The 21298-nt window shown below is 38.7% G+C and overlaps 1 protein-coding gene and 1 long non-coding RNA gene across 2 annotated transcripts in view; one reads left to right on the top strand and one right to left on the bottom strand.

Moving 5' to 3' along the window:
- Positions 1–10073, bottom strand: part of LOC120481468 (calcium/calmodulin-dependent protein kinase type IV) — an 81668-nt gene extending 71595 nt beyond the window's left edge. The window contains exons 1-4 of the mRNA XM_039675134.2: positions 9552–10073; positions 1902–1980; positions 1743–1805; positions 1529–1611 (exon numbers count right to left, since the gene is read on the bottom strand). Coding sequence (XP_039531068.1) covers positions 1529–1611; positions 1743–1805; positions 1902–1980; positions 9552–9658 — 332 coding nt within the window. The 5' untranslated portion in view covers positions 9659–10073. The remainder of the gene's footprint in view (positions 1–1528; positions 1612–1742; positions 1806–1901; positions 1981–9551) is intronic.
- Positions 10074–16118: 6045 nt separating this feature from the next.
- LOC120493024 (uncharacterized) lies at positions 16119–21114 on the top strand. The gene is made up of 5 exons (XR_016148515.1): positions 16119–16272; positions 17095–17176; positions 17327–17436; positions 17707–17813; positions 20746–21114. It is a non-coding gene; the product is annotated as an uncharacterized LOC120493024 (long non-coding RNA).
- The last annotated feature ends 184 nt before the right edge of the window (positions 21115–21298 follow it).

Raw genomic sequence — 21298 nt, 5'->3', positions numbered from 1 at the left:
CAGTCAGTTGCTATTGTTGCCAGTCAGATGCTATTGTGTTAAACAAACGTGTATAAAGTTAAAAAATGTAGCATACCATTCAGAAACGTTTTGTAAGAGCCGTGTGTGGTGAGGTTCTGTTTGCCTCTCTTCATCGCCGCTTTCTGGGTCTGACTGATTCTGGCTCATGATACTGCAGTTCGACACCATTATTTACATCTGGACCGGATCGCAGGCATGTTTCGCCCGTAAAGGTAATGCAGGCATGTTTCGCCCGTAAAGGTAATGGGCGTTAACCTTCCGGACAACGTGAGCGACAATTTAACCAATCACAACACACCGGCCCAAACTAACCAATCTGAGCCCACTGCCTCTGAGGGAGTGGGCTGTTTCTGAGGGAGTGGTTTCATAGAATCAGGAAGTCAACCGGTCGTTCAGGGGACATAGGAGAGCGTGGCTTACAATAAACAGGGCTGCCAACTCTCATGCATTGAGCGTGAGACTCATGCAATTGAGCCAATTCTCACGCTCTCACGCCACCCCTCCCGATTTCTCACGCTAAAGTGTCAAGCCAGTCGGCAAAATACCTGAAAGATAAGTTTATCTATAAACCTAACAGTTGAGCCACTAGTTTGATCGACTAGTTTTACTGCAAATTAGCTAAAATATCCTCTAATCTAGTTTAGAGCGATCGTGCATGCAAGACAGATCATGTTGAGCTCAATACATGTTGAGCTCCTAACGGCACGGACGCAAAACCAGGACTGGAGTCAAAGCACATTCCTCTCTGCACTCTAAGCATTCTGTTATCACTCCGATTTTGTGCACTATGGGTTTTCCAGTCTCACTCACAGGAAAAAACTGCTCCGTGTTCAATCGATTCGATTTTAAAAGATAATCTTATGTTTTACTGACTGCTCCGCCGACAAAAATACTTTTGTCCTTATTTCTACACTTGCAAGAAATAAACCCTTGAGCTTTTATTTAGGAGAAAACACCAGATAACCTAACCATGCTGATCGCGTGAGCAAAGTGCACACGTTTCTCTAAAACACCCAGAACAAACAGAATGCCTTGTGAAAGTGAAACAGAAAGTCTTGTGCTGTTTTATGAAGGCAAAAGCCATATCATGGTTTTGTTTTTTAGTTCATTGGCAAAATATAACGCTAGAGACTTTCATGTTAGTTTATAATTTTACATCTCATATGTTCGGCAAAAGGCGGATTCGAACTCGGGTCTGAGCACTGAACTCTGTCATAAACTACACGCTCTATCATCTACGCCACTATAGGTGTTCCGTGGTGGTCGTGTTTTTGCTATAAAGACAGGCACTAAAGGCGGCTTGCTTTAGTGCAAATAGTTTATTTAATTTAGTGCAATTTTATTGCCCTCCCCCACCACCACCCTTTCATTATGTGGGCAAAAACAGTTATACACAATATTTCGTAATATCTTCTTTTGTGTTCCAGTCATCCCTTTAATCGGATGATGCACCTCATAAATCCTGTTTCACATTTGAATTGCATCTAATTAATGGAGGACATAATACCTGTCAAAGAGCTCTCCACCTGTGACCAGCTCAAGGATGAGAAAGATCTCGGTCTCTGTCTCAAAAATTTCCTTCAAACGAATCTAAATGAAAACATAGAAAGAACAGTCTTATCAGAGCAAGCCTATCCATATTCTAATGGAAAACAATGAATATGAAATATTTCATAAAAATGTGAAATTCACCATTCATTGCAGGGAACATAATATCTTACAATATTTGGATGAGACAGACGCAGCAGGACTCCAATCTCTGTCCTCACAATTTTCTTGTCAATCTGAGTTGATGACACATTGAAAATAATCTCAAACAGTCATTGTGGGATTTCAGAAAAAAAATAAATATGCTCCTAGAAAATCACCAATCAACTTACAGTTTTCTTCAAGACCTTCACAGCAAAATGTTTCTCAGTCTGCTTCTCTTCACAGCGAAACACAACAGATGTGGCACCCCTGGTGGTTAACACAAAGCAATCGTAATATACTCATAATTAAATAAGGTTCTTAAATTTGATAAACAAGCATGATAAAAAGTACCATACGCAAACACATATCACAAAGTGACAGATAGGAAGATGCTAATAAAACCAAGAAATTTGATGAAATAAAAATGTTGGCATTTCACAATTGTAACCTCCACCACTCACCTAATCTTGGAGGTTCCTACCTACATTCTATCTTCCCCATCACCACTAATATGTCCATGCATTTCCATGACAACTGAGTAGAAACAATCAGTCTCCATGAGGCCATGAAATCTTAAAGAAGACACATACTAAATTAAACTGAACCAAAAACGAAATGGGCCTATTAAACTTCAGACAAGGCTTTAAAAATGCTCACATATACAAATACTCAACACTCTGGATTCAGCTTGATGTACTAGCCTGAACATAATATGCCATGTATTACAAAATCACCTTCCCTCTCTAATGCATAAGCTCTTTTGCATGGCTGTGTTATGTTATACAATACATGTGTATATATATATATATAACCATATATGGTCCTCATGTTGTCTGTCAGATCTTTGCTTTTCATGGTCATTTAATGACTCAATCAGACAAGCACTCAAAGAGAAGGACATCATTTCTCCATCTGCTGCCTGACATCAGTGTCTGATAAACAGTCTTCAGCATAATCAGTAATAGACATCAAACTACTCACTGTTACTGTATACAATGTGCAGAAATATGCGTACATTAAAACCATTTAATTCTGTGAAAACGAGCCCCATAGAAGTCCTTCTCTGAGCTGAATTTCATGCCAGGTTACACGGCTATAATGACAGACTGAAATTAGGTGACAGCATAATTGCTCAACATTTTGCATCCCACATCCTGGGACGTAATGATAACATTTTAAAATACTTGGTGACATTTGGAAAGGTTGAGTGTTTTCTTAACATGCTCATACTTAGTTTATACAGGGAGATCAAATTTTAGCTAAATTATTTTAGAAACCACAATACCTAGTATCACAATTTAGTATCACAATACATATAGCATTACAAAAACCTTAATTACAACACAAAACCTGAACACCTGCTCATAGACACTGGCAACACAAATGTTAACACTTATATTTTAGATGTTAATATAACCAACTGCTAGCCTAACCAACTGCAGAAATAACACTATTATAACAGCTCCACACATTAAATACCCATTAATTAAGTATAACGACAGAACAATAATTTTACCAAAATTGAACAAATTTTAAATCAGTTATCTTTATTTACATAGCTGTAATTTATTCAAATGTATTATTTATTCAGATTTTCAAGTTAGTTTTATTTTAATGATAACTAATCATAATCAAACAAATCAACTAATCACACAGCCAACTATCGGTAACAACATAACAATGATATTTATAAATATGTCATGCATTTTTATTGTTGCAGTCTCATGATTACTTATTGTGGTAAAAAGCAGAAATAAAATAATTAATTAAATATTGGTTACCCAGATAGCATGGTAACATTAATTCAATGTTGAGTTTTGATCCAAACCATCATTTTGGTTGAGATTAACATTTCAATGTTTAAAGTGTGTTGGATCAGCATTGAAATGTTGATGAAAGCCAACAGCACACATGAGTGGAGACAGTGACATTGAACTAACGGTGATTTGTAGTTGATGAGCACAAGATCATTCAGGCATGTATCTCGCAGAACACTAGTGGGTGTTTCTCAGTCAGTGGGGCGTTTAAACTATAGATATCTATATAAAGGCTAGATATCTCGTCCGCGCTGCTGGCCAATGGAGGTCGACGTCAGCACCTGGCGGCCATCTTGTCACAGGCAGCTCGCTCACTGGTAACATTGTTTTAATGGTGCATGTACTTTTTAAATCACCGTAACTTGCTCAATTTTCTACCGATTTTCAAACGGTCTGGTTTGTTATAAACGGCAAAGATGTAGTTATAATACTGCATACTTAGGAATAATAAGTGTATAAATAAATAATCATCCAGAATTATAGCCACGTTAATAACGTTTGTAAGAAACCAAACCGTTTGTAAATCCGTCAAAAGAGGAAACGCTCTCAGAAATCGAAGTCATCCAGCCAGAAGGGTGACCTGAGGGACGTCATTCAGGCTAGGAGGGCTTCGGGAAAGAGGTCCTAACTGTGGTGGGACCTCGGAGCGCTGCCCCCTCCGCTGTGAGACAACCGAGGTTGTTCTCGCAGTGGAGCCCTCTAGGAAAAGAATTACGCACAAAATATTGGAATTACGTTTCAAAATATTGGTATTAAATCCATTTTCTGAGAATTTATCAGTCAACTTGTTGATTAAAACGATTGATTAAAATGAAATACAATTTATAATAACGAAATTCTTTTAAAAAACATAATAAGTCAGAATTACTGTGGGCTATGTCTGACCCATTCCAAATGTTTTCCGATATGGTGACTCTACTGATGGACCGCTCCTTGATCCATCAGTGCTTGAGTCACCATATATCGGAAAATAAAACGTTTTAAACATGAATAAAACATATCCTGTTAAGCAGAGCATTAATTTAGTTCGTTTAAATAAGAGATCTAGCGCTAAAATGTTTTGTTTTTGAAATCAAGAGGAACGCTTGTTGCCGCTGCTGTCAGTTGTAGGCTATGTTCTCTGTGGCGCGCAGTCTTCACTCGGACGCACACTTTAATCGCCTTTACGTCGGAGACTCTATTCATTCCGGTAAAATCACAAAATAAATGTGTCCTATGCTTGATATTGACTGTAACCACAGATGGACATATATTTTGTTTTGATGAGAGAGAAAAAAAACTGTACCTAGGGCGGATTAGAACCCGTAACCTCTGGCACTCTGGGCAAAAGAGCTACCACTAGACCATTCAAACGGTCAAATGATGATGATATGATATTACTTTATTCAGGACTCAAAAAGAAAATGAAATCTGGCGGATCGATTTATTTATTTATGGGTTGAATAGAAAGGCTGCACAGTTTGACAAGTTTGTACCCAGCACTTCCAAATTTCAAACTGACGCCCGTGCTTAGGTGAATTTAGGGGGCGGCCGGGGGAGGGGGGCGGCCGTAGGAGGGGGGGCGGCCGCCCCTCCCGCCCCCCCTGTTCCAACGTCTATGGGTACTTTATAGTTCCAAAAAAGGATGGGGGGTTAAGGCCAATTTTAGATCTCAGGGTTTTGAATCGATCTCTGAGGAGGTTCAAATTCAAAATGTTGACCATTCCTGCAATCGTGAGTCAAATCAGGTCCGAGGACTGGTTTGTCACAATAGATCTGAAAGACGCCTATTTTCACATCTCCATCCTTCCATGTCACAGGAGATACCTGAGGTTCGCTTTCGGGGGCGAAGCTTACCAATATCGGGTTCTTCCGTTCGGCCTAGCACTCTCTCCCCGCACATTCACCAAGTGTATGGACGTAGCCCTTGCTCCACTGAGACTTCAAGGGGTCCGTATATTAAATTATCTCGACGACTGGCTCATTCTGGCTCAGTCTCGGGAGATGGCAGTTCGGCATCGAGATGTCGTTCTTGGCCACATTCAAAAATTGGGGTTAAGACTCAATATGAAGAAGAGTGTGCTAGAACCATCCCAGTCCACGACTTTTTTGGGAGTCGTGTGGAATTCGACTACAATGCGAGCATGAATGTCTCCCGCACGTGTCAAGTCGATTCTGGCGATGGTATCCAGGGTGAAGCTGGGCCAGGCCATCACTGTAAAACACTTTCAAAGGATGCTGGACCTCATGGCAGTGGCATCCAACGTTATCCCTTTGTGCCTCCTACAAATGAGGCCTATTCAGTGGTGGTTGAAAACCAAGGGGTTCTCCCCCAGGGGGAATCCGTTTCGTATGATCAGAGTAATGCCCAGATGCCTTCGTTCTCTGCACATATGGAAGAAACCTTGGTTCCTATCCCAAGGGCCAGTGTTGGGGGTGTCATGTCACCGGGAAACCGTTTCGACGGACGCCTCCCTTACTGGCTGGGGCTCGGTCATGGACGGCCGCTTTGCCAGGGGTCAATGGCAGGACCATCATCGCACTTGGCATATAAACTGCATAGAGATGTTGGCTGTGTTCAGGGCTTTGAGGAGCTTCCTCCCAGACCTCAAGGGTCACCACGTCTTAGTGCGGACAGACAATACGTCAGTGGTGGCCTATCTAAACCGACAAGGGGGACTCAGATCGCGCCCTCTATGCAGACTGGCGCATCAAATTATCCTTTGGTCCCAGGGGAAGATACTGTCAATAAGAGCAATGTATATTCCGGGGGTTCAGAATCAGGGAGCAGACATCCTGTTGAGGCAGGGGCTGAGGCCCGGGGAATGGAGACTTCATCCGGAGGTGGTGAAGTCCATATGGGAGAGGTTTGGACCAATGGAAGTGGATCTGTTTGCGTCTCGAGAGACGTCCCACTGTCCACTTTGGTTTTCCCTCTCACATCCAGCCCCACTGGGGTTGGATGCCATGGTACAGGCCTGGCCGAGGCTTCGCCTGTACGCATTTCCCCCGATCGCTCTGCTCCCGGGAGTCCTGGAGAGGGTCCGTCAGGAGGGCATCAGTCTACTTCTGGTTGCCCCAAGATGGCCAACGCGAGTTTGGTTCTCGGACATAATATCACTCCTCATAGCTCCGCCGTGGCAGATTCCTCTGAGGAGGAATCTGTTGTCTCAGGCGGAGGGCACAATCTTCCACCCTCGCCAGAGTTGTGGAAACTGTGGGTCTGGCCTCTGAGGGGGTTCAGTACCTGAATGCTGGCTTATCAGCTGGAGTGGTCGAAACCATACTTAGCTCTAGGGCTCCGTCTACCAAGAGATTATATGGCCTCAAGTGGAATGTGTTTGTCACTTGGTGTAGAGAACAGGGGCTAGATCCAGTAAACTGCCCGATGGCTTCAGTTCTGGAATTTCTCCAAGACCATTTCTCTACGGGTCTCTCCCCGTCCATTCTTAAGGTGTACGTGGCTGCCATTTCGGCTTTCCACGCGCCAGTAGATGATGGACCTCTGGGGAGGCACCAGTTGGAATTTCCTGAATAAAGTTCTAACATCATTTAACAGATTTCAAGTGTAGGACACATGAAAATGAGCAAGAATGTTACACTACAAACATAGCCCATTTCTTATGCAGAGCACATTGCTCCTTTAGTAGGAGTGAAGGCAGATGAAGATGGACAATAAAAAAAAAAAGAGAAGCACCCTCATAATGCTGACATTGATTATACATTGAGTTGTTGTCGACAGCATAATCACCTGACCATTTTATCACTGCTTAATCAGGTAATCATTCATATTACTGAATCTGTATTACATTTGAGAAATGTAACTGATTGTAACTGAAATGTAACTCATTCAGTTAAACTGGTTTCCACTGAAACACAATAACAAAAAACATCTTGTGTTTATTAAGAAAGTGACTGACATCTATTTTGTCATATTTAAAGAAAATAAGGTGAATCTTCAGCTTTAAAGGGATAGTTCAGCATGAAATGAAAATTATGTCATCATTTATTAACCCTCAAGTTACCCAAACCTTTCTTTGGTGAAGCGTGTTGGTAACCAGATGGTTGATGGTAGTCATTGACTTTCATATTTTTTTCCTACTATGGAAATCAATGGCTGCCGTCAACTTTCTGGTTACCAACATTCTTTAAAATATCTTATTTTGTGTTCAACGGAAGAAAGAGACTCATACAGAGTTGGAACAGCTTGAGGGTGAGATAATTATATGGCAGAATTTTCATTAAGGGCTGAACTCTCCCTTTAAAGAAATGTTCATTGAAAAAACCTAAGCTCTTTTATTCTACAAGATAAACTTGTTACTTGAAAAGTAGTTTGACAGAAAATGAGAGTTGGTTCTCACTGCGGAACATGAAATCCATGGGGAGGAGTCGGATCCAGATCCAACTCCTCCCACCTTACATACACTTAAACCTACACAACTCTGCCCCCTGATCCCTTAATCCAGCCCTAATCCCTAAACCCAACCCTAATCCTACCCATCTCCACCCCTTGGATCGTGATCCGACTCCTCCCCGTGGATCTCGTGTACTGCATTGAGGTGCTACTGGAAAATGAACTGAGATGTAGTTAATGGCTATAGGAGTTTGTTCCTCTTCATGAAGAGTTTAGCTTCAACACACCAGCCTGTAAGTTTCATTGATCCTAATGACCTTGATTATCTGACTCAGGTGTGTTTAATTAGGGCTGGAGATATCGGACACCCCTGCCAGTGCTTTTTTTTAATATCAAAGTATTAATAGATTTTAGAAAAATAAATTAAATAAACAGAATTTAACAATACTATAATCATAGTTAGAATATTTTGTGCTCAGCAACTTAAAAAAAGCGAATCGTATTTTGTTTAGTATATTAACATTCTTCAATGTGATTGTATGTATGACAACTGAATTGACTCGTTCTTGAGTAACATCATTCTTTCTTTTTCAGATTTCAGAGAACCCCAAGGAAAAGAGGAAACGTGTAGTCTGATGCAAGACAGAAAACCCTAACCTGAACCATTGGATCACCTGGACCAAGGCTGAAGTGCTTTTGTCCTATTTCTGCCCCTTTCTTTTTTAAAGAATAATCTTTTAATGTATTTCTGTGATTGATTGAATAAAATAAATTGACTCAACTGCTGAAAAGGTGTAATTTATATCTTAAAAGGTTTTCACCAAATTTTGAAATGGTCAGGAATTTGTTGACACACCATTGAAGTGTTTTAGAAATGTTCATGTTTCAACATTAACTTGGTACAGTACATCTGATGGCAACATTGACATTCCTTCATTCCTAAATGTATTTAGAATCAACATCACATTGTAACATTGATCAAACCATATTACCAAAAATTATTCTTGTTAATTTATGAGCTGATTCAACAGCAGTGATGTAGATTCAACATCATAGTGTAACATTGATTCAACAATATTACCATTTATTATTTTTGTTAATTTCAATATTGATTCAGCATCAGTGATGTAGAATCAATCATAATGTTACGTTGATTCAATAGCATTACCATTGATTTTTATTTTATTTTTTTAAACATAGTTTCAACATTAACTGGGTGCAAAAGTGATGTTGATAAAATATCACTTTTTAATGTTGAATCAATACAATTACCATTGATTTTTGGTTGAAATCTGAACATTATTTCAATATTAACTGAGGGTGGAAGAGTGACGTTGAAACAACATCACTTTGTAATGTTGAAGCAAGTCAAGCAACACCATTGATTAGTGGTTGAAATCTGAACATTATTTCAATACTAACTGAGGGAGCAAGAGTGATGCTAAATCAACATCACTTCCTAACGTCAATTCAATGTAATCAGCGTTGACACATCAACACTGACTCAACATTGTTTCAATGGTTACATGCTATCTGGGTCTGACTCTGCATATCGGTTAATTTGAATCACTAGTAGTTATAACAAAATAAGTCGACTAATGTGTTAGCCTACATAGTGTGAATGCCATGTATTTTCAATATAATATAAAAACCTATGTTAATAGGATGAAGTAATGTAGACTACTCACCTGCCTAATTCTGGGCCCATGCTATAGAAATCCTCCACTGTCGCATCTCGGCGCGATCCATCGACCCAATATTCCACCGTGCACGCCCCGGACCGAGAGGTGGGCATGATGGACTCTCCGAAGACTGTTCTGTTATATTGAATACAACTAATCCCTTAGATTAGGGAAGCCCAGGGAACCTCGAACACTTTCACATCTGGGAGTCAGCTTAAACTATATGTTTGTTAGTCTATTTGTAGCCTATAATTCTGCTGTTTCTAGTGATCAATGATTTACAATGTCCAGGTTTCCATCTGAGTGCGCGTATTAAAAGTCAGCCCAGACACTGAAGCACTGGAGTTGATCTCCAAATCAGGTCTATTTAAATTGATCTATATCTGTATCCTACAAGAAGATATTATTTTTTTACGCGGTTTTCTAAAATATTGATCAAAACAGTACAAGGCTATTTTCAAAGCAGGTCTTCAGTTTCCAAGGGGCGAATAGATCCCATCCCCAAATATCCCACGACATTCAAGAAAACATCATAATCCTGCGATTCCCGATTTCACAAGCGACAGGATGATGAACGATTCCTTGCTTTGGTCCTCGACAGGATGAAAAACAAATCTTGTCTTATTTCTCAGATGCTTCTCAAAAAGCATGGATAGGTGACTTAGCAGGATGAAGATGAAGTAAATGTCGTTTTAAATATAAATATCAGACTGCTGTTTGTGCTGGTAGCCTTAGGGGTGGAGGAAGGGAGGGGGTCTGTCACACGCTAAACCGCGCGCGCGCACACACACACACACACACAGTCACATGCACACGCCATCTCAGCCAACCTCACTCTGCTGCAAATGGGCTGCAAATGGGAAGCGGAATCTTCAATCAAAATAACGAATGTGCTTCTGATTGTTACGGTGAAATGCCATAATATGGTTTGTATCCTGTGGTGACGTCGTTGGCCCGGTTCGCGGGCAGTTGTTAATGGAGTTTGGCATAATAAAGACGCACATTGAATCAACTCTTGATTATTCATGGTCTATGTTTTCGCATAAAACAACATTATCTTGCTAGACTTTATTCCTGTAACTATCGTGTTACTTCCTACCAGGTGTCGGACGCTGTCAGTTAGATCACCTCACCAGAGTCAGAGCACTATTGTTCTTCACGCGCATAGTAACTGAAATTTAAAACTGTTTAAAGAAAAGGCTCAATAAACTATTGTATAGATAAATACTGTTTAATACACTGTCCATCAATATGTATTTCCTTTGTGCTTTTAACTTTTCAAAGCGGACTCGACGCGTAGCATGCATAGGCCCTGTCCCAATACTCACTTGAGCCCTAAGGCCTTCCTCGAAGTGGACACTTGTTGAAAGTGCACTTAGCGGAGAAAGAGCGCAAGGGCCCGAAGCTGTGAAGAGCAGAATTGGGACAGTTTTGCACACCTCAAAAAGCTACTTTTTTTTAAACTCTTAGCCAGCAACCTTTCTGTTATGCTATTAATATTAAAACAGTTTTTGGCTAAGATAAAATGTGATTGAGGTTTACCTGAGTTTATACTGCCTTACCATATTCACAGAGATTCGAAATGCAATGTTAATTGTTATTATGGAAATTGATATATGAAATTCCCATACATGAAAAAAAAAGAAAAAAAAAAGAAAACATGACGTGTTGGTGATATATTTTGTATAGACTATAGATTAAAATAGTCTAACATATAGGCTGTATAAAATAAAACGACACAACCTTGTCTCTTTTTATTTTATTGACCAAGAATAGCCATTATTAAAGTATAAGCTTAAAAAGTATAAGTACCCAGCCAACATGTATATGTGGGCCCCACATGGTTTATGCTTGGGCTACGTGGGTACCAAGTGGGTATGGTCCCAAAATGGGCATCTTTTCTGGGGCCCACTTGGGTCAGCTACGTCGGTCCCACATGGGCAAAAATAGGTGGGCTCCCTATGTGGGTCCTAGTTGGGTCACTAATGGGAAATGAGGGCATGGGCTCAAAATGGGGAACACAAATGGGGCCCATTTGGGTTTATCAAATGGGTGAGACATTGGCAAATACAACCAGTCCCATATAGGCTGCCTGCGTGGGCCCAAGGTAGTACCCACATAGATAATCTCTATATGGGTTATGAATGGGAAAAATATATGGGGTCCACTTTCATAACCCATATGGGTCAGACATGGGCAAACACAATCAGTCCTATATAGGCTGCCTACATGAGCCCAATGTGGCACCCACGTTGGTAATCTCTATATGGGTTTTGAATGGGGCAATACATATGGGGCCCACATGGCCAAACTATATCGGACAGACATGTGCAAACACAATCAATCCCATATAAGCAACCTATATAGGCCCAAGATAGTTCCCTCATAGGTAATCTCTATATGGGTTCTGAATGGGAAAAACATATGGGGCCCACTTTGATAAACCGCATGGGTCAGACATGGGCAAACACAAACAGTCCCATTTAGGCTGCCTACATGGGCCCAAGGTAGGTCCCTCATAGGTAATCTCTATATGGGTTCTGAATGGGAAAAACATATGGGGCCCACTTTGATAAACCGCATGGGTCAGACATGGGCAAACACAAACAGTCCCATATAGGCTGCCTACATGGGCCCAAGGTAGTTCCCTCATAAGTAATCTCTATATGGGTTCTGAATGTGAAAAATATATGGGGCCCATTTTGATAAACCGCATGGGTCAGATATGGGCAAACACAAGCAGTCCCATATAGGCTGCCTACATGGGCCCAAGGTAGTTCCCTCATAGGTAATCTCTATATGGGTTCTGAATGTGAAAAATATATGGGGCCCATTTTGATAAACCGCATGGGTCAGATATGGGCAAACACAAACAGTCCCGTATAGGCTGCCTACATGGGCTCAAGGTAGTTCCCTCATAAGTAATCTCTATATGGGTTCTGAATGGGAAAAACATATGGGGCCCACTTTGATAAACTGCATGGGTCAGACATGGGCAAACACAAACAGTCCCATGTAGGATGCCTACATGGGCCCAAGGTAGTTCCCTCATAAGTAATCTCTATATGGGTTCTGAATGTGAAAAATATATGGGGCCCATTTTGATAAACCGCATGGGTCAGATATGGGCAAACACAAGCAGTCCCATATAGGCTGCCTACATGGGCCCAAGGTAGTTCCCTCATAGGTAATCTCTATATGGGTTCTGAATGTGAAAAATATATGGGGCCCATTTTGATAAACCGCATGGGTCAGATATGGGCAAACACAAACAGTCCCATATAGGCTGCCTACATGGGCCCAAGGTAGTTCCCTCATAGGTAATCTCTATATGGGTTCTGAATGTGAAAAATATATGGGGCCAATTTTGATAAACCGCATGGGTCAGATATGGGCAAACACAAGCAGTCCCATATAGGCTGCCTACATGGGCCCAAGGTAGTTCCCTCATAGGTAATCTCTATATGGGTTCTGAATGTGAAAAATATATGGGGCCCATTTTGATAAACCGCATGGGTCAGATATGGGCAAACACAAACAGTCCCGTATAGGCTGCCTACATGGGCTCAAGGTAGTTCCCTCATAAGTAATCTCTATATGGGTTCTGAATGGGAAAAACATATGGGGCCCACTTTGATAAACTGCATGGGTCAGACATGGGCAAACACAAACAGTCCCATGTAGGATGCCTACATGGGCCCAAGGTAGTTCCCTCATAAGTAATCTCTATATGGGTTCTGAATGTGAAAAATATATGGGGCCCATTTTGATAAACCGCATGGGTCAGATATGGGCAAACACAAGCAGTCCCATATAGGCTGCCTACATGGGCCCAAGGTAGTTCCCTCATAGGTAATCTCTATATGGGTTCTGAATGTGAAAAATATATGGGGCCCATTTTGATAAACCGCATGGGTCAGACATGGGCAAACACAAGCAGTCCCGTATAGGCTGCCTACATGGGCCCAAGGTAGTTCCCTCATAGGTAATCTCTATATGGGTTCTGAATGTGAAAAATATATGGGGCCCATTTTGATAAACCGCATGGGTCAGATATGGGCAAACACAAACAGTCCCATATAGGCTGCCTACATGGGCTCAAGGTAGTTCCCTCATAAGTAATCTCTATATGGGTTCTGAATGGGAAAAACATATGGGGCCCATTTTGATAAACCGCATGGGTCAGACATGGGCAAACACAAACAGTCCCATATAGGCTGCCTACATGGGCTCAAGGTAGTTCCCTCATAGGTAATCTCTATATGGGTTCTGAATGTGAAAAATATATGGGGCCCATTTTGATAAACCGCATGGGTCAGACATGGGCAAACACAAGCAGTCCCATATAGGCTGCCTACATGGGCTCAAGGTAGTTCCCTCATAGGTAATCTCTATATGGGTTCTGAATGTGAAAAATATATGGGGCCCATTTTGATAAACCGCATGGGTCAGACATGGGCAAACACAAACAGTCCCATATAGGCTGCCTACATGGGCCCAAAGTAGTTTCCACATAAGTAATCTCTATATGGATCCTTAATGCGGAAATATATACAAGTATAATTGTGAATATAATGAACTATGGAATAAATATAAATTGTGCATCTGTAAATGACTTCATAAACTATACACTTGTAAAAAAAAACATATCTGTGCAATCATTAAAACATTTATATACAGTATATTTATGATTTACAGTATAATCCTTGTTAAAATACCACTAACAGTTGACCATATTTAGTAGTGAGGAAATTTCACAAATTGACTTATTCCACAGGTGGAAACCTATCATGGTACCATGCTTGAATTCACTGAGCTCCTGAAAGCAACCTATGTTTTTACACATGTTTGTAGAAGCACCTGCATACCTAGGTGCTTGATTTTATACAACTGTGGCCATGGAAGTGATTGAAACACCCCCATTCAATAACTTGGATGGGTGTCCCAATACTGTTGGCAATAGGATACAGTATAGGCCACGGCTCTTCAAATCCAGTCCTGGAGTGTTGGCGTTCAGCAGATATTAGTTCCAACCCTAATCATTGACACTAAATATTCAAAGTGTCAACTTTTAGTGGTTTAATTTTGTTACTGCAAACTTCTGAGTTACTGCAATATGCTTATCTCAATATAGTTATACAAATGGTTCAAAATATCCCGAAAATGGTCACTGTACAATATGAAGAACGGGTTACAGAAGCTACTTATCTATCAAAATATTCTAATGACTTGAGATGGCTAGAATAAATCAAACCCCTAGCATCAGCCAAATGCCCTTATTCAATGGAAATACTCAAGAGTTTTCTAGTCAGTCAGTTAGTGACAATGTAATTCTAGAGATTTTAAATATTGGGGTTAGGGTTAGGGTTTTGATTATTGAAAGAGACTCAGTCCAGATGATGAAATAGCCCAAGTAAAAAAAGTTAGAATGCAACATGCAGTGTTTGAAGGGAAAATCAAAACTAAATTCAAAAATCACATTTGCAGCGGGAGTACAGAATGCACACAATGTACACAAATGTAACATTTTAATGCTAAACAGTTGAATTTTTTTATCTGTTTGTTGAATCATGTCATGTCTTCGAGAAATCCATTACATTTAAATTATTATTATTTCTAATTATTAATTTCTAATTATTATTGTAGCATTTTATGATATTTTGATCAAAACACCACTTCAAAAATATAAATTTGTGTTGAAATAGAATCAGTATATTATTAACAATAATAAAAATAATGGATATAATTTCAATCTCAACAAGTGCAGAATAAACTTTTTTTGCTTTGTGCGATTTTGTTTGGGGTTTACAATTTTGTGTGTGTGCCTAAAGTTTAGCTTAAGGATTACATTTTTATTCACACACTTTCATAAAAACAGTAATCAAATAATATAGCCTACAAATTAAATTAAACACGGATTTCTTAAAAAAAAAAAAAAATCATTACCACTTTTTTTTTTTTTAATCATTACCACTGAAACAATAGAGTGCCGAAGTGATGACGTCACTTTATAGGACAACCCGGAAGCTAGCGGCGCATGGGTTCCCTCGGTAAAAAAGCAATGCATTTTCCCCATAGACTTTTGGAAAATCGCAAAAAATAAGATCTGTGTTTAACAGAGGGTTGTGACCCTTACACGTTTTGTCTAGCAAGATAATCTTTACAAGTTAATCCAAAATTTATATACATTTTGAAGTATATTTAAAGATTTTAAAAAACACAATCCGACACAATAAAGTTTAAAAAAAAAAAACACAAGCAGGTTATAATTGTGTGTTCTGTCATAGATCAAAACGTGAAAATATTTAGAGGCTCTGTTCACCAGAGACCTTATTTCAGGAGATTTAGCAAAAACCCATTCAAAAAACCCATAGGCTTTAGAGCGAGGGAACTGTAATGCTAAAATGCAAATTCACTTCTGCGTTTTGGCCTACAGAGTGACGTCGTAACTTCGGTTGTTTCACCTTCTTTGATCATGATTGGTTAATCTGACTGTCATCTATGTAACTGGCCAATGACAACTGTGCGCGCCTTTTTACTGGTCAAGTTTGAAAAATCAAATACATTTGAGTTGATGACGACGGCTGCTCAGCAAGGTTACTCGGTCTTTCAATTATTATTTTGAACTAATTTGCGATGTGACATGTAAACGAAGGAGAACAGAAGATGTGAACACACAGAAGACGCTCAGACTGGATGCGTGAGATCCTGCAATATTGGCGATCAGGTAAGAGAACATTTTTCTGTCTCCACTATCATTTTAGAAAAACTGAGATATAAACGTTTAGGTATTACATTCAAATAAGTGGATGAGAGTGTTAATATAGTTCATGGTTGAATATATAATGCAGATAAACAAAACGTGTGTGAATGGAGTTCATTAACTACCCAGAAATGTTCTGTGTAACTTAACGTTAACGTCACATACGAGAGTTTTATAAACGGATAAAGGACGTAGGCTACTAAGTTACCTGCAGTTGTGTTTGTAACGTTAACATAACGGGTAGCTAACCATATTTATCTGAAAGCAACGTTAGTGCTTCTGAGTAAGTGTATTTGATTGTGCTAAAGTGGAACTATTGCAAATATACTTTTGGTACACTTAATAGTGGTAACGTTATTACTTTATTTTTTGGTCGTAATATATAGCAGCTATATATATAATGTTCATTGTGTAATAAAGTCTTCTTAGGTGATGTGTCAATAATTATGTTAATGAAATTGAAGTATAATTAGTATGAAATGTGTTCTAATATATTCTGGTAGAAGTTATTTATTTATTTACTAGGGAAGTAGAATCCAAATGAGTAAAGTGACTGATATATTGTGAAAAGCGCTATATAAATATGATTTGACTGATAAAACGGTCATTTACTCTCTGAAACACTGGAATCTACAGAAGAGTTGAGAAATGTTATTGGTCTAACGTTAAATCTCTTATATTTTAGTAGATGCCCGTTTCTAAATATTTTGACATCACCTCTTAAAAAACTGACAACTGCTAATCTTAAGAGATTTGTTTATTTTTTTATTATTTTTATATATCAAGCACTGGAAGAAGATTTTTGGGGGGAGAGCAGGCACCCAACAGAGAGACAAATCCACAACGGCATGATTATCAACTTCATTATGTAAGTCAGTTTTAACCATTGCTTCTAAACCTTACATTGGGATTAATACATTATGTTGTCAAAAGTATTATACTCATCATCAAAAGTCATATCCTCTACCAGTGACAAATCTGAGTAACTAATTATCTTTATGTCTTTCTTCCTCTAAAGTGACAAAGAAAGGAGAACATGTCACCATCATGAGCCCTTTATTTAGTTCACGGAAGAACATCAAGGGAAAGACCCTCAGACGTGTCATAACAGGATAAATGTGGCTACAGGTAAAATTGTTTGATGGTTTGTTTGATTTTGGAGTAGCAATTTCTTTTTTTAAAGCTTCAATTGATGTGATGTGACATGTCTCCCCAAACTCAGAATTTGTGCTCTTCATTTCATCCATTCAAGTGCACACACACACACACACAGCAGTGAGTATTAAACACACACAGTGGAGACCGGGGAGCTATTGGGCTATTTTTCATGTTCTCTGAATGTTTTATAATGGCAAATGTTGGTATGATATTGATACGTTTTGTTTTAATATTGTTAAGGACGCATCACCCCACCCCATCCCAGATTGACCAAGGATCCAGATGAGTACTGGCAATTTGGTGGAGGATTGCTCTTTATCTACTACTACATTGTACTGCCACTTCCGGTATGGATTTATTAACCTTTTTGAGGTGTTTTGATTGTACTTAATTTAATACATTTTTCAAAATTAGATTTTACATAATTTAATTAGAGTATTTAGCCCATGATTTACTCACCCTCAAGCCATCCTTTGGTGTATATTAGCCCACGTTCTTCTTTCAGACAAATACAATCAGAGTTTTATTAATAAACACCCTGACGCTTCCAAGTTTCGTAATGGCAGTGGATTGCAACTATTAGTTTAAAAAAGCTCAAAAAAGTGCATCCATCCATCATAAACTCCACACGACTCCAGGGGGGTTAATAAAGGCCTTCTGAAGCAAAAATTTTGTTTGAAAAATATTCATATTTAAACTTTTTAAAGTAAAACAACTAGCTTCCAACTAAATGGCCATAAGCAGCCTACTTGCAAACTTATGCAATTGACCTATGGCTAAGCCACGCCCCCTCCACTCACTTGGACAAACAGTCAACATTCGGGGACAGGCGCTATGGCAGACATTTTTCAGGAGGCAATTGGTGATTTTTGGAGACAGAAATATATATCATCTCAAAGTCACCTTAAGGGCCTTAACTATGCATTGGAGGGTTATATTAATAATTTTATTGTTGAGAAGGTCGATGAAAAGCTTCAGCTCCAGGCAAAAATGTAATTTACAGGTCACAATGTAAACGTGATATACCGCATATCGTTGCCATCACCGTTTGGTGCTACAGTATTTACATGAATCATTCAGCACAACATTGTTAACATTTGTTATCTCGGTTATTTACAGATACGTTAATTAAGCTAAGTGACATGATGTACAAAGCAGCTAGAAGGCTAACTTTAGTTGTTGTTGTGGTCTACCGCGGCGCATGACTTAATCGCATAACTTAATCCAGAGCAGATACTTATCTCTGTTGAGAAGTGGCTTGGGAAAGGGTAAAGAAATACACACCGTCGCCCAGTCTCTCGGGAACCTAGTGTCGGAGTTGTATGTACCCCATGCACACCGTTTGACCATTTTAAACTTAAAATGACAAAAAAACCTAATGAAAACTGACTAACTGCAATGCATTTCAATGGACGTGGAAGCAGAGAATGTCCGAGTGTATTAGGTTAGGTGCGCACTGCTCATCGCGTTTGACTGAATGGCTTAGCCATAGGTCAATTTGTGACGTCAGAAGTAGCGTAGTGCATAATGGTGTAGAGTAAATATCAACTTAAAACCACATAAGTTGCACTTTACACTTAAGTGCAATCTGTATGTTTGCTTGGCCGGAAGCTGGTTATTTTATTTAATAAAGTTTTAAATATGAATATTTGATAATGCTTTAGATTACAGCCTGGAAAGTACTGCGTAATTAAAGCGATTTAACAGCGTAACCTTTGGTAATTATAGTGTACCTATAACATACTTACAATATAAGTATAAAGGAACAATATATTAAGTTTGGGGAATAAGGAGGTAACAACCAGGAGAATTAAACAATTATTTATACTGTAAGTATTAAAGGACTAAAGGGTGTTTATCCTACTATTGTGATAACAATCTTACATTTGGGAGCAATTTCACCAGAAAATTGTACACTGCGTACCTTTTTGAAATAAAGGTGAACCAATACCTACTCTAAAATTACAGGCTTTTAAAAAAAAGTACAGGGTACATATGCATTTATAAAGTCATCTTTTTTACTTAAGTGCACTGAAACGAAAACTATTGCAACTTTTGCTTAAATATTGGGGAAAGATACACTTGTTTCATGTGGTGGTGCTTGTTACCCCCTTGTTCCATGTAGTTACAGGGTAAGTACAATAAAAATACATACACAGTTTTATATCACTGACTTGGAAACCTTTATTTATTATACAAGCACCACTTACCCTGTAACCACATCAAACAAAATATATGTCCCAGTATTTAAAAAAAAATGCAATAGTCTTAGCTTTTCTTGCCTTGAAACATGTTAGCCAAAACTTAAACATCTGCACTTTTGCTATAATTTTTTTTAAAAAATATTAAAGAATTGTATAAATGCCTATATATGTACCCTGTCCTTTAAAAAAAGCCTATACAGTATTGATACACAATTTTTACAAAAAGGTTTGCAGTGTATGTACTCGCTAAATTGCTCCCAAATGTAAGACTGTTGTATCATAATAGTAGAATAAGTAACCCTTATTTCTATAATACTTACAGTATAAATATATATTTTTAATTCTCCTGGTTGTTACCCCATTATTCCCAAAACTTTACCCATATACTTACATGCAAGTCCTTTATAGGTACACTATAATTGCAGAAAGTTACACTGTAAATTCCTCTTAATTACATAGTACATTCCGGGCTGTAATCTAAAGCGTTACCGAATATTTTTCTTACACAAACTCATGGCTTTGCTTCAGAAGGCGTTTAATAACCCCCTCCCACTGTATATGCGCTCTTTTGACTCTGTTGATGCCTTCAAATGCAGACTAAAGTCTCATTTATTTGTTCAGGCTTTTAATTAGGTACCTGTGTTACATGATATGGTCATGTACTGTCTATGCTTTTATTGTGTGTATTTTATGATATTAATGTTTTTGTTGTAAGGCACTTTGTTGCCTTGTACCTGTGAAAGGTGCTATATAAATAAACTTTTACTTACTTACTTAGTTAACCTAACCCTAATATCTGGCCGATTGATCGGAGCATTCCTAATTTTACTTTAAAAGTAATCATAAATCATTATACTTATTATGCATACTTTATAAACTGTTTTTTATTGATTTCCCAAATGCCCTTCCAGTGACATTCCAAAACCGTCACCATTCCTATATAATTTTTTTGCTGTTTTTTTTTTTTATCCTGAGTAAAAATTGTTATTCTGTCATAAGGTATTGTGACGTGTAAGTAACATGATTTTTCTAAAATCAAAATCCCTAAAAAAAAAAAAAAAAAAATGTTTTGCAGAGGCTCTTAAGAAGACAACACAGATCAACTGGCAAGGAACTGAGAGGGAACTCTCAAAATAGTCCAGGACAAGAGATGGAGGAGGAGAGTGTCTAGATGCGCAAATGACTGTCTGCAGTGTAAGCTGTACTGATAAATGTACTGTATAGTTGCTGCTTCTTCTAACTGTCACCAATTTATATCCTGTTCAAATGTTCAGTAAAGACTGGGTCAAATACAGGTTCAAAATATGTATTTTAACAAATAGGTATTAAATAGATACTCTTTAATCTGACATAAATCTGCTTCTTTAAATATTGTCCCTGGAATTTCAGAATATAGCATAATATGATGATGAGTAATTTTAATAAAATTGAAAATATTTCAATATCACTGTGTGCTCTAATGCTTTAAAACTTGTTTGTGTGGTGTTGCTACTCATTTAGATGGAGCCCAGATGATCCCTAATTGGGCCACATGCATATGATTCCTAGTTGGGCCCCACCTAAAGCCCTGTGAAATCCTGTATAAAAGAAATCCTGAATCCTGAAATCCAGCAAGTTGCTGGGGCCAG

Source organism: Pimephales promelas, chromosome 21, assembly GCF_988280905.1.
Source record: "Pimephales promelas chromosome 21, fPimPro1.hap1.1, whole genome shotgun sequence".
NCBI lineage: Eukaryota > Metazoa > Chordata > Actinopteri > Cypriniformes > Leuciscidae > Pimephales > Pimephales promelas.
Note: the sequence above shows the minus strand (reverse complement) of the source record. Positions and strands in the feature narration are given on the sequence as shown.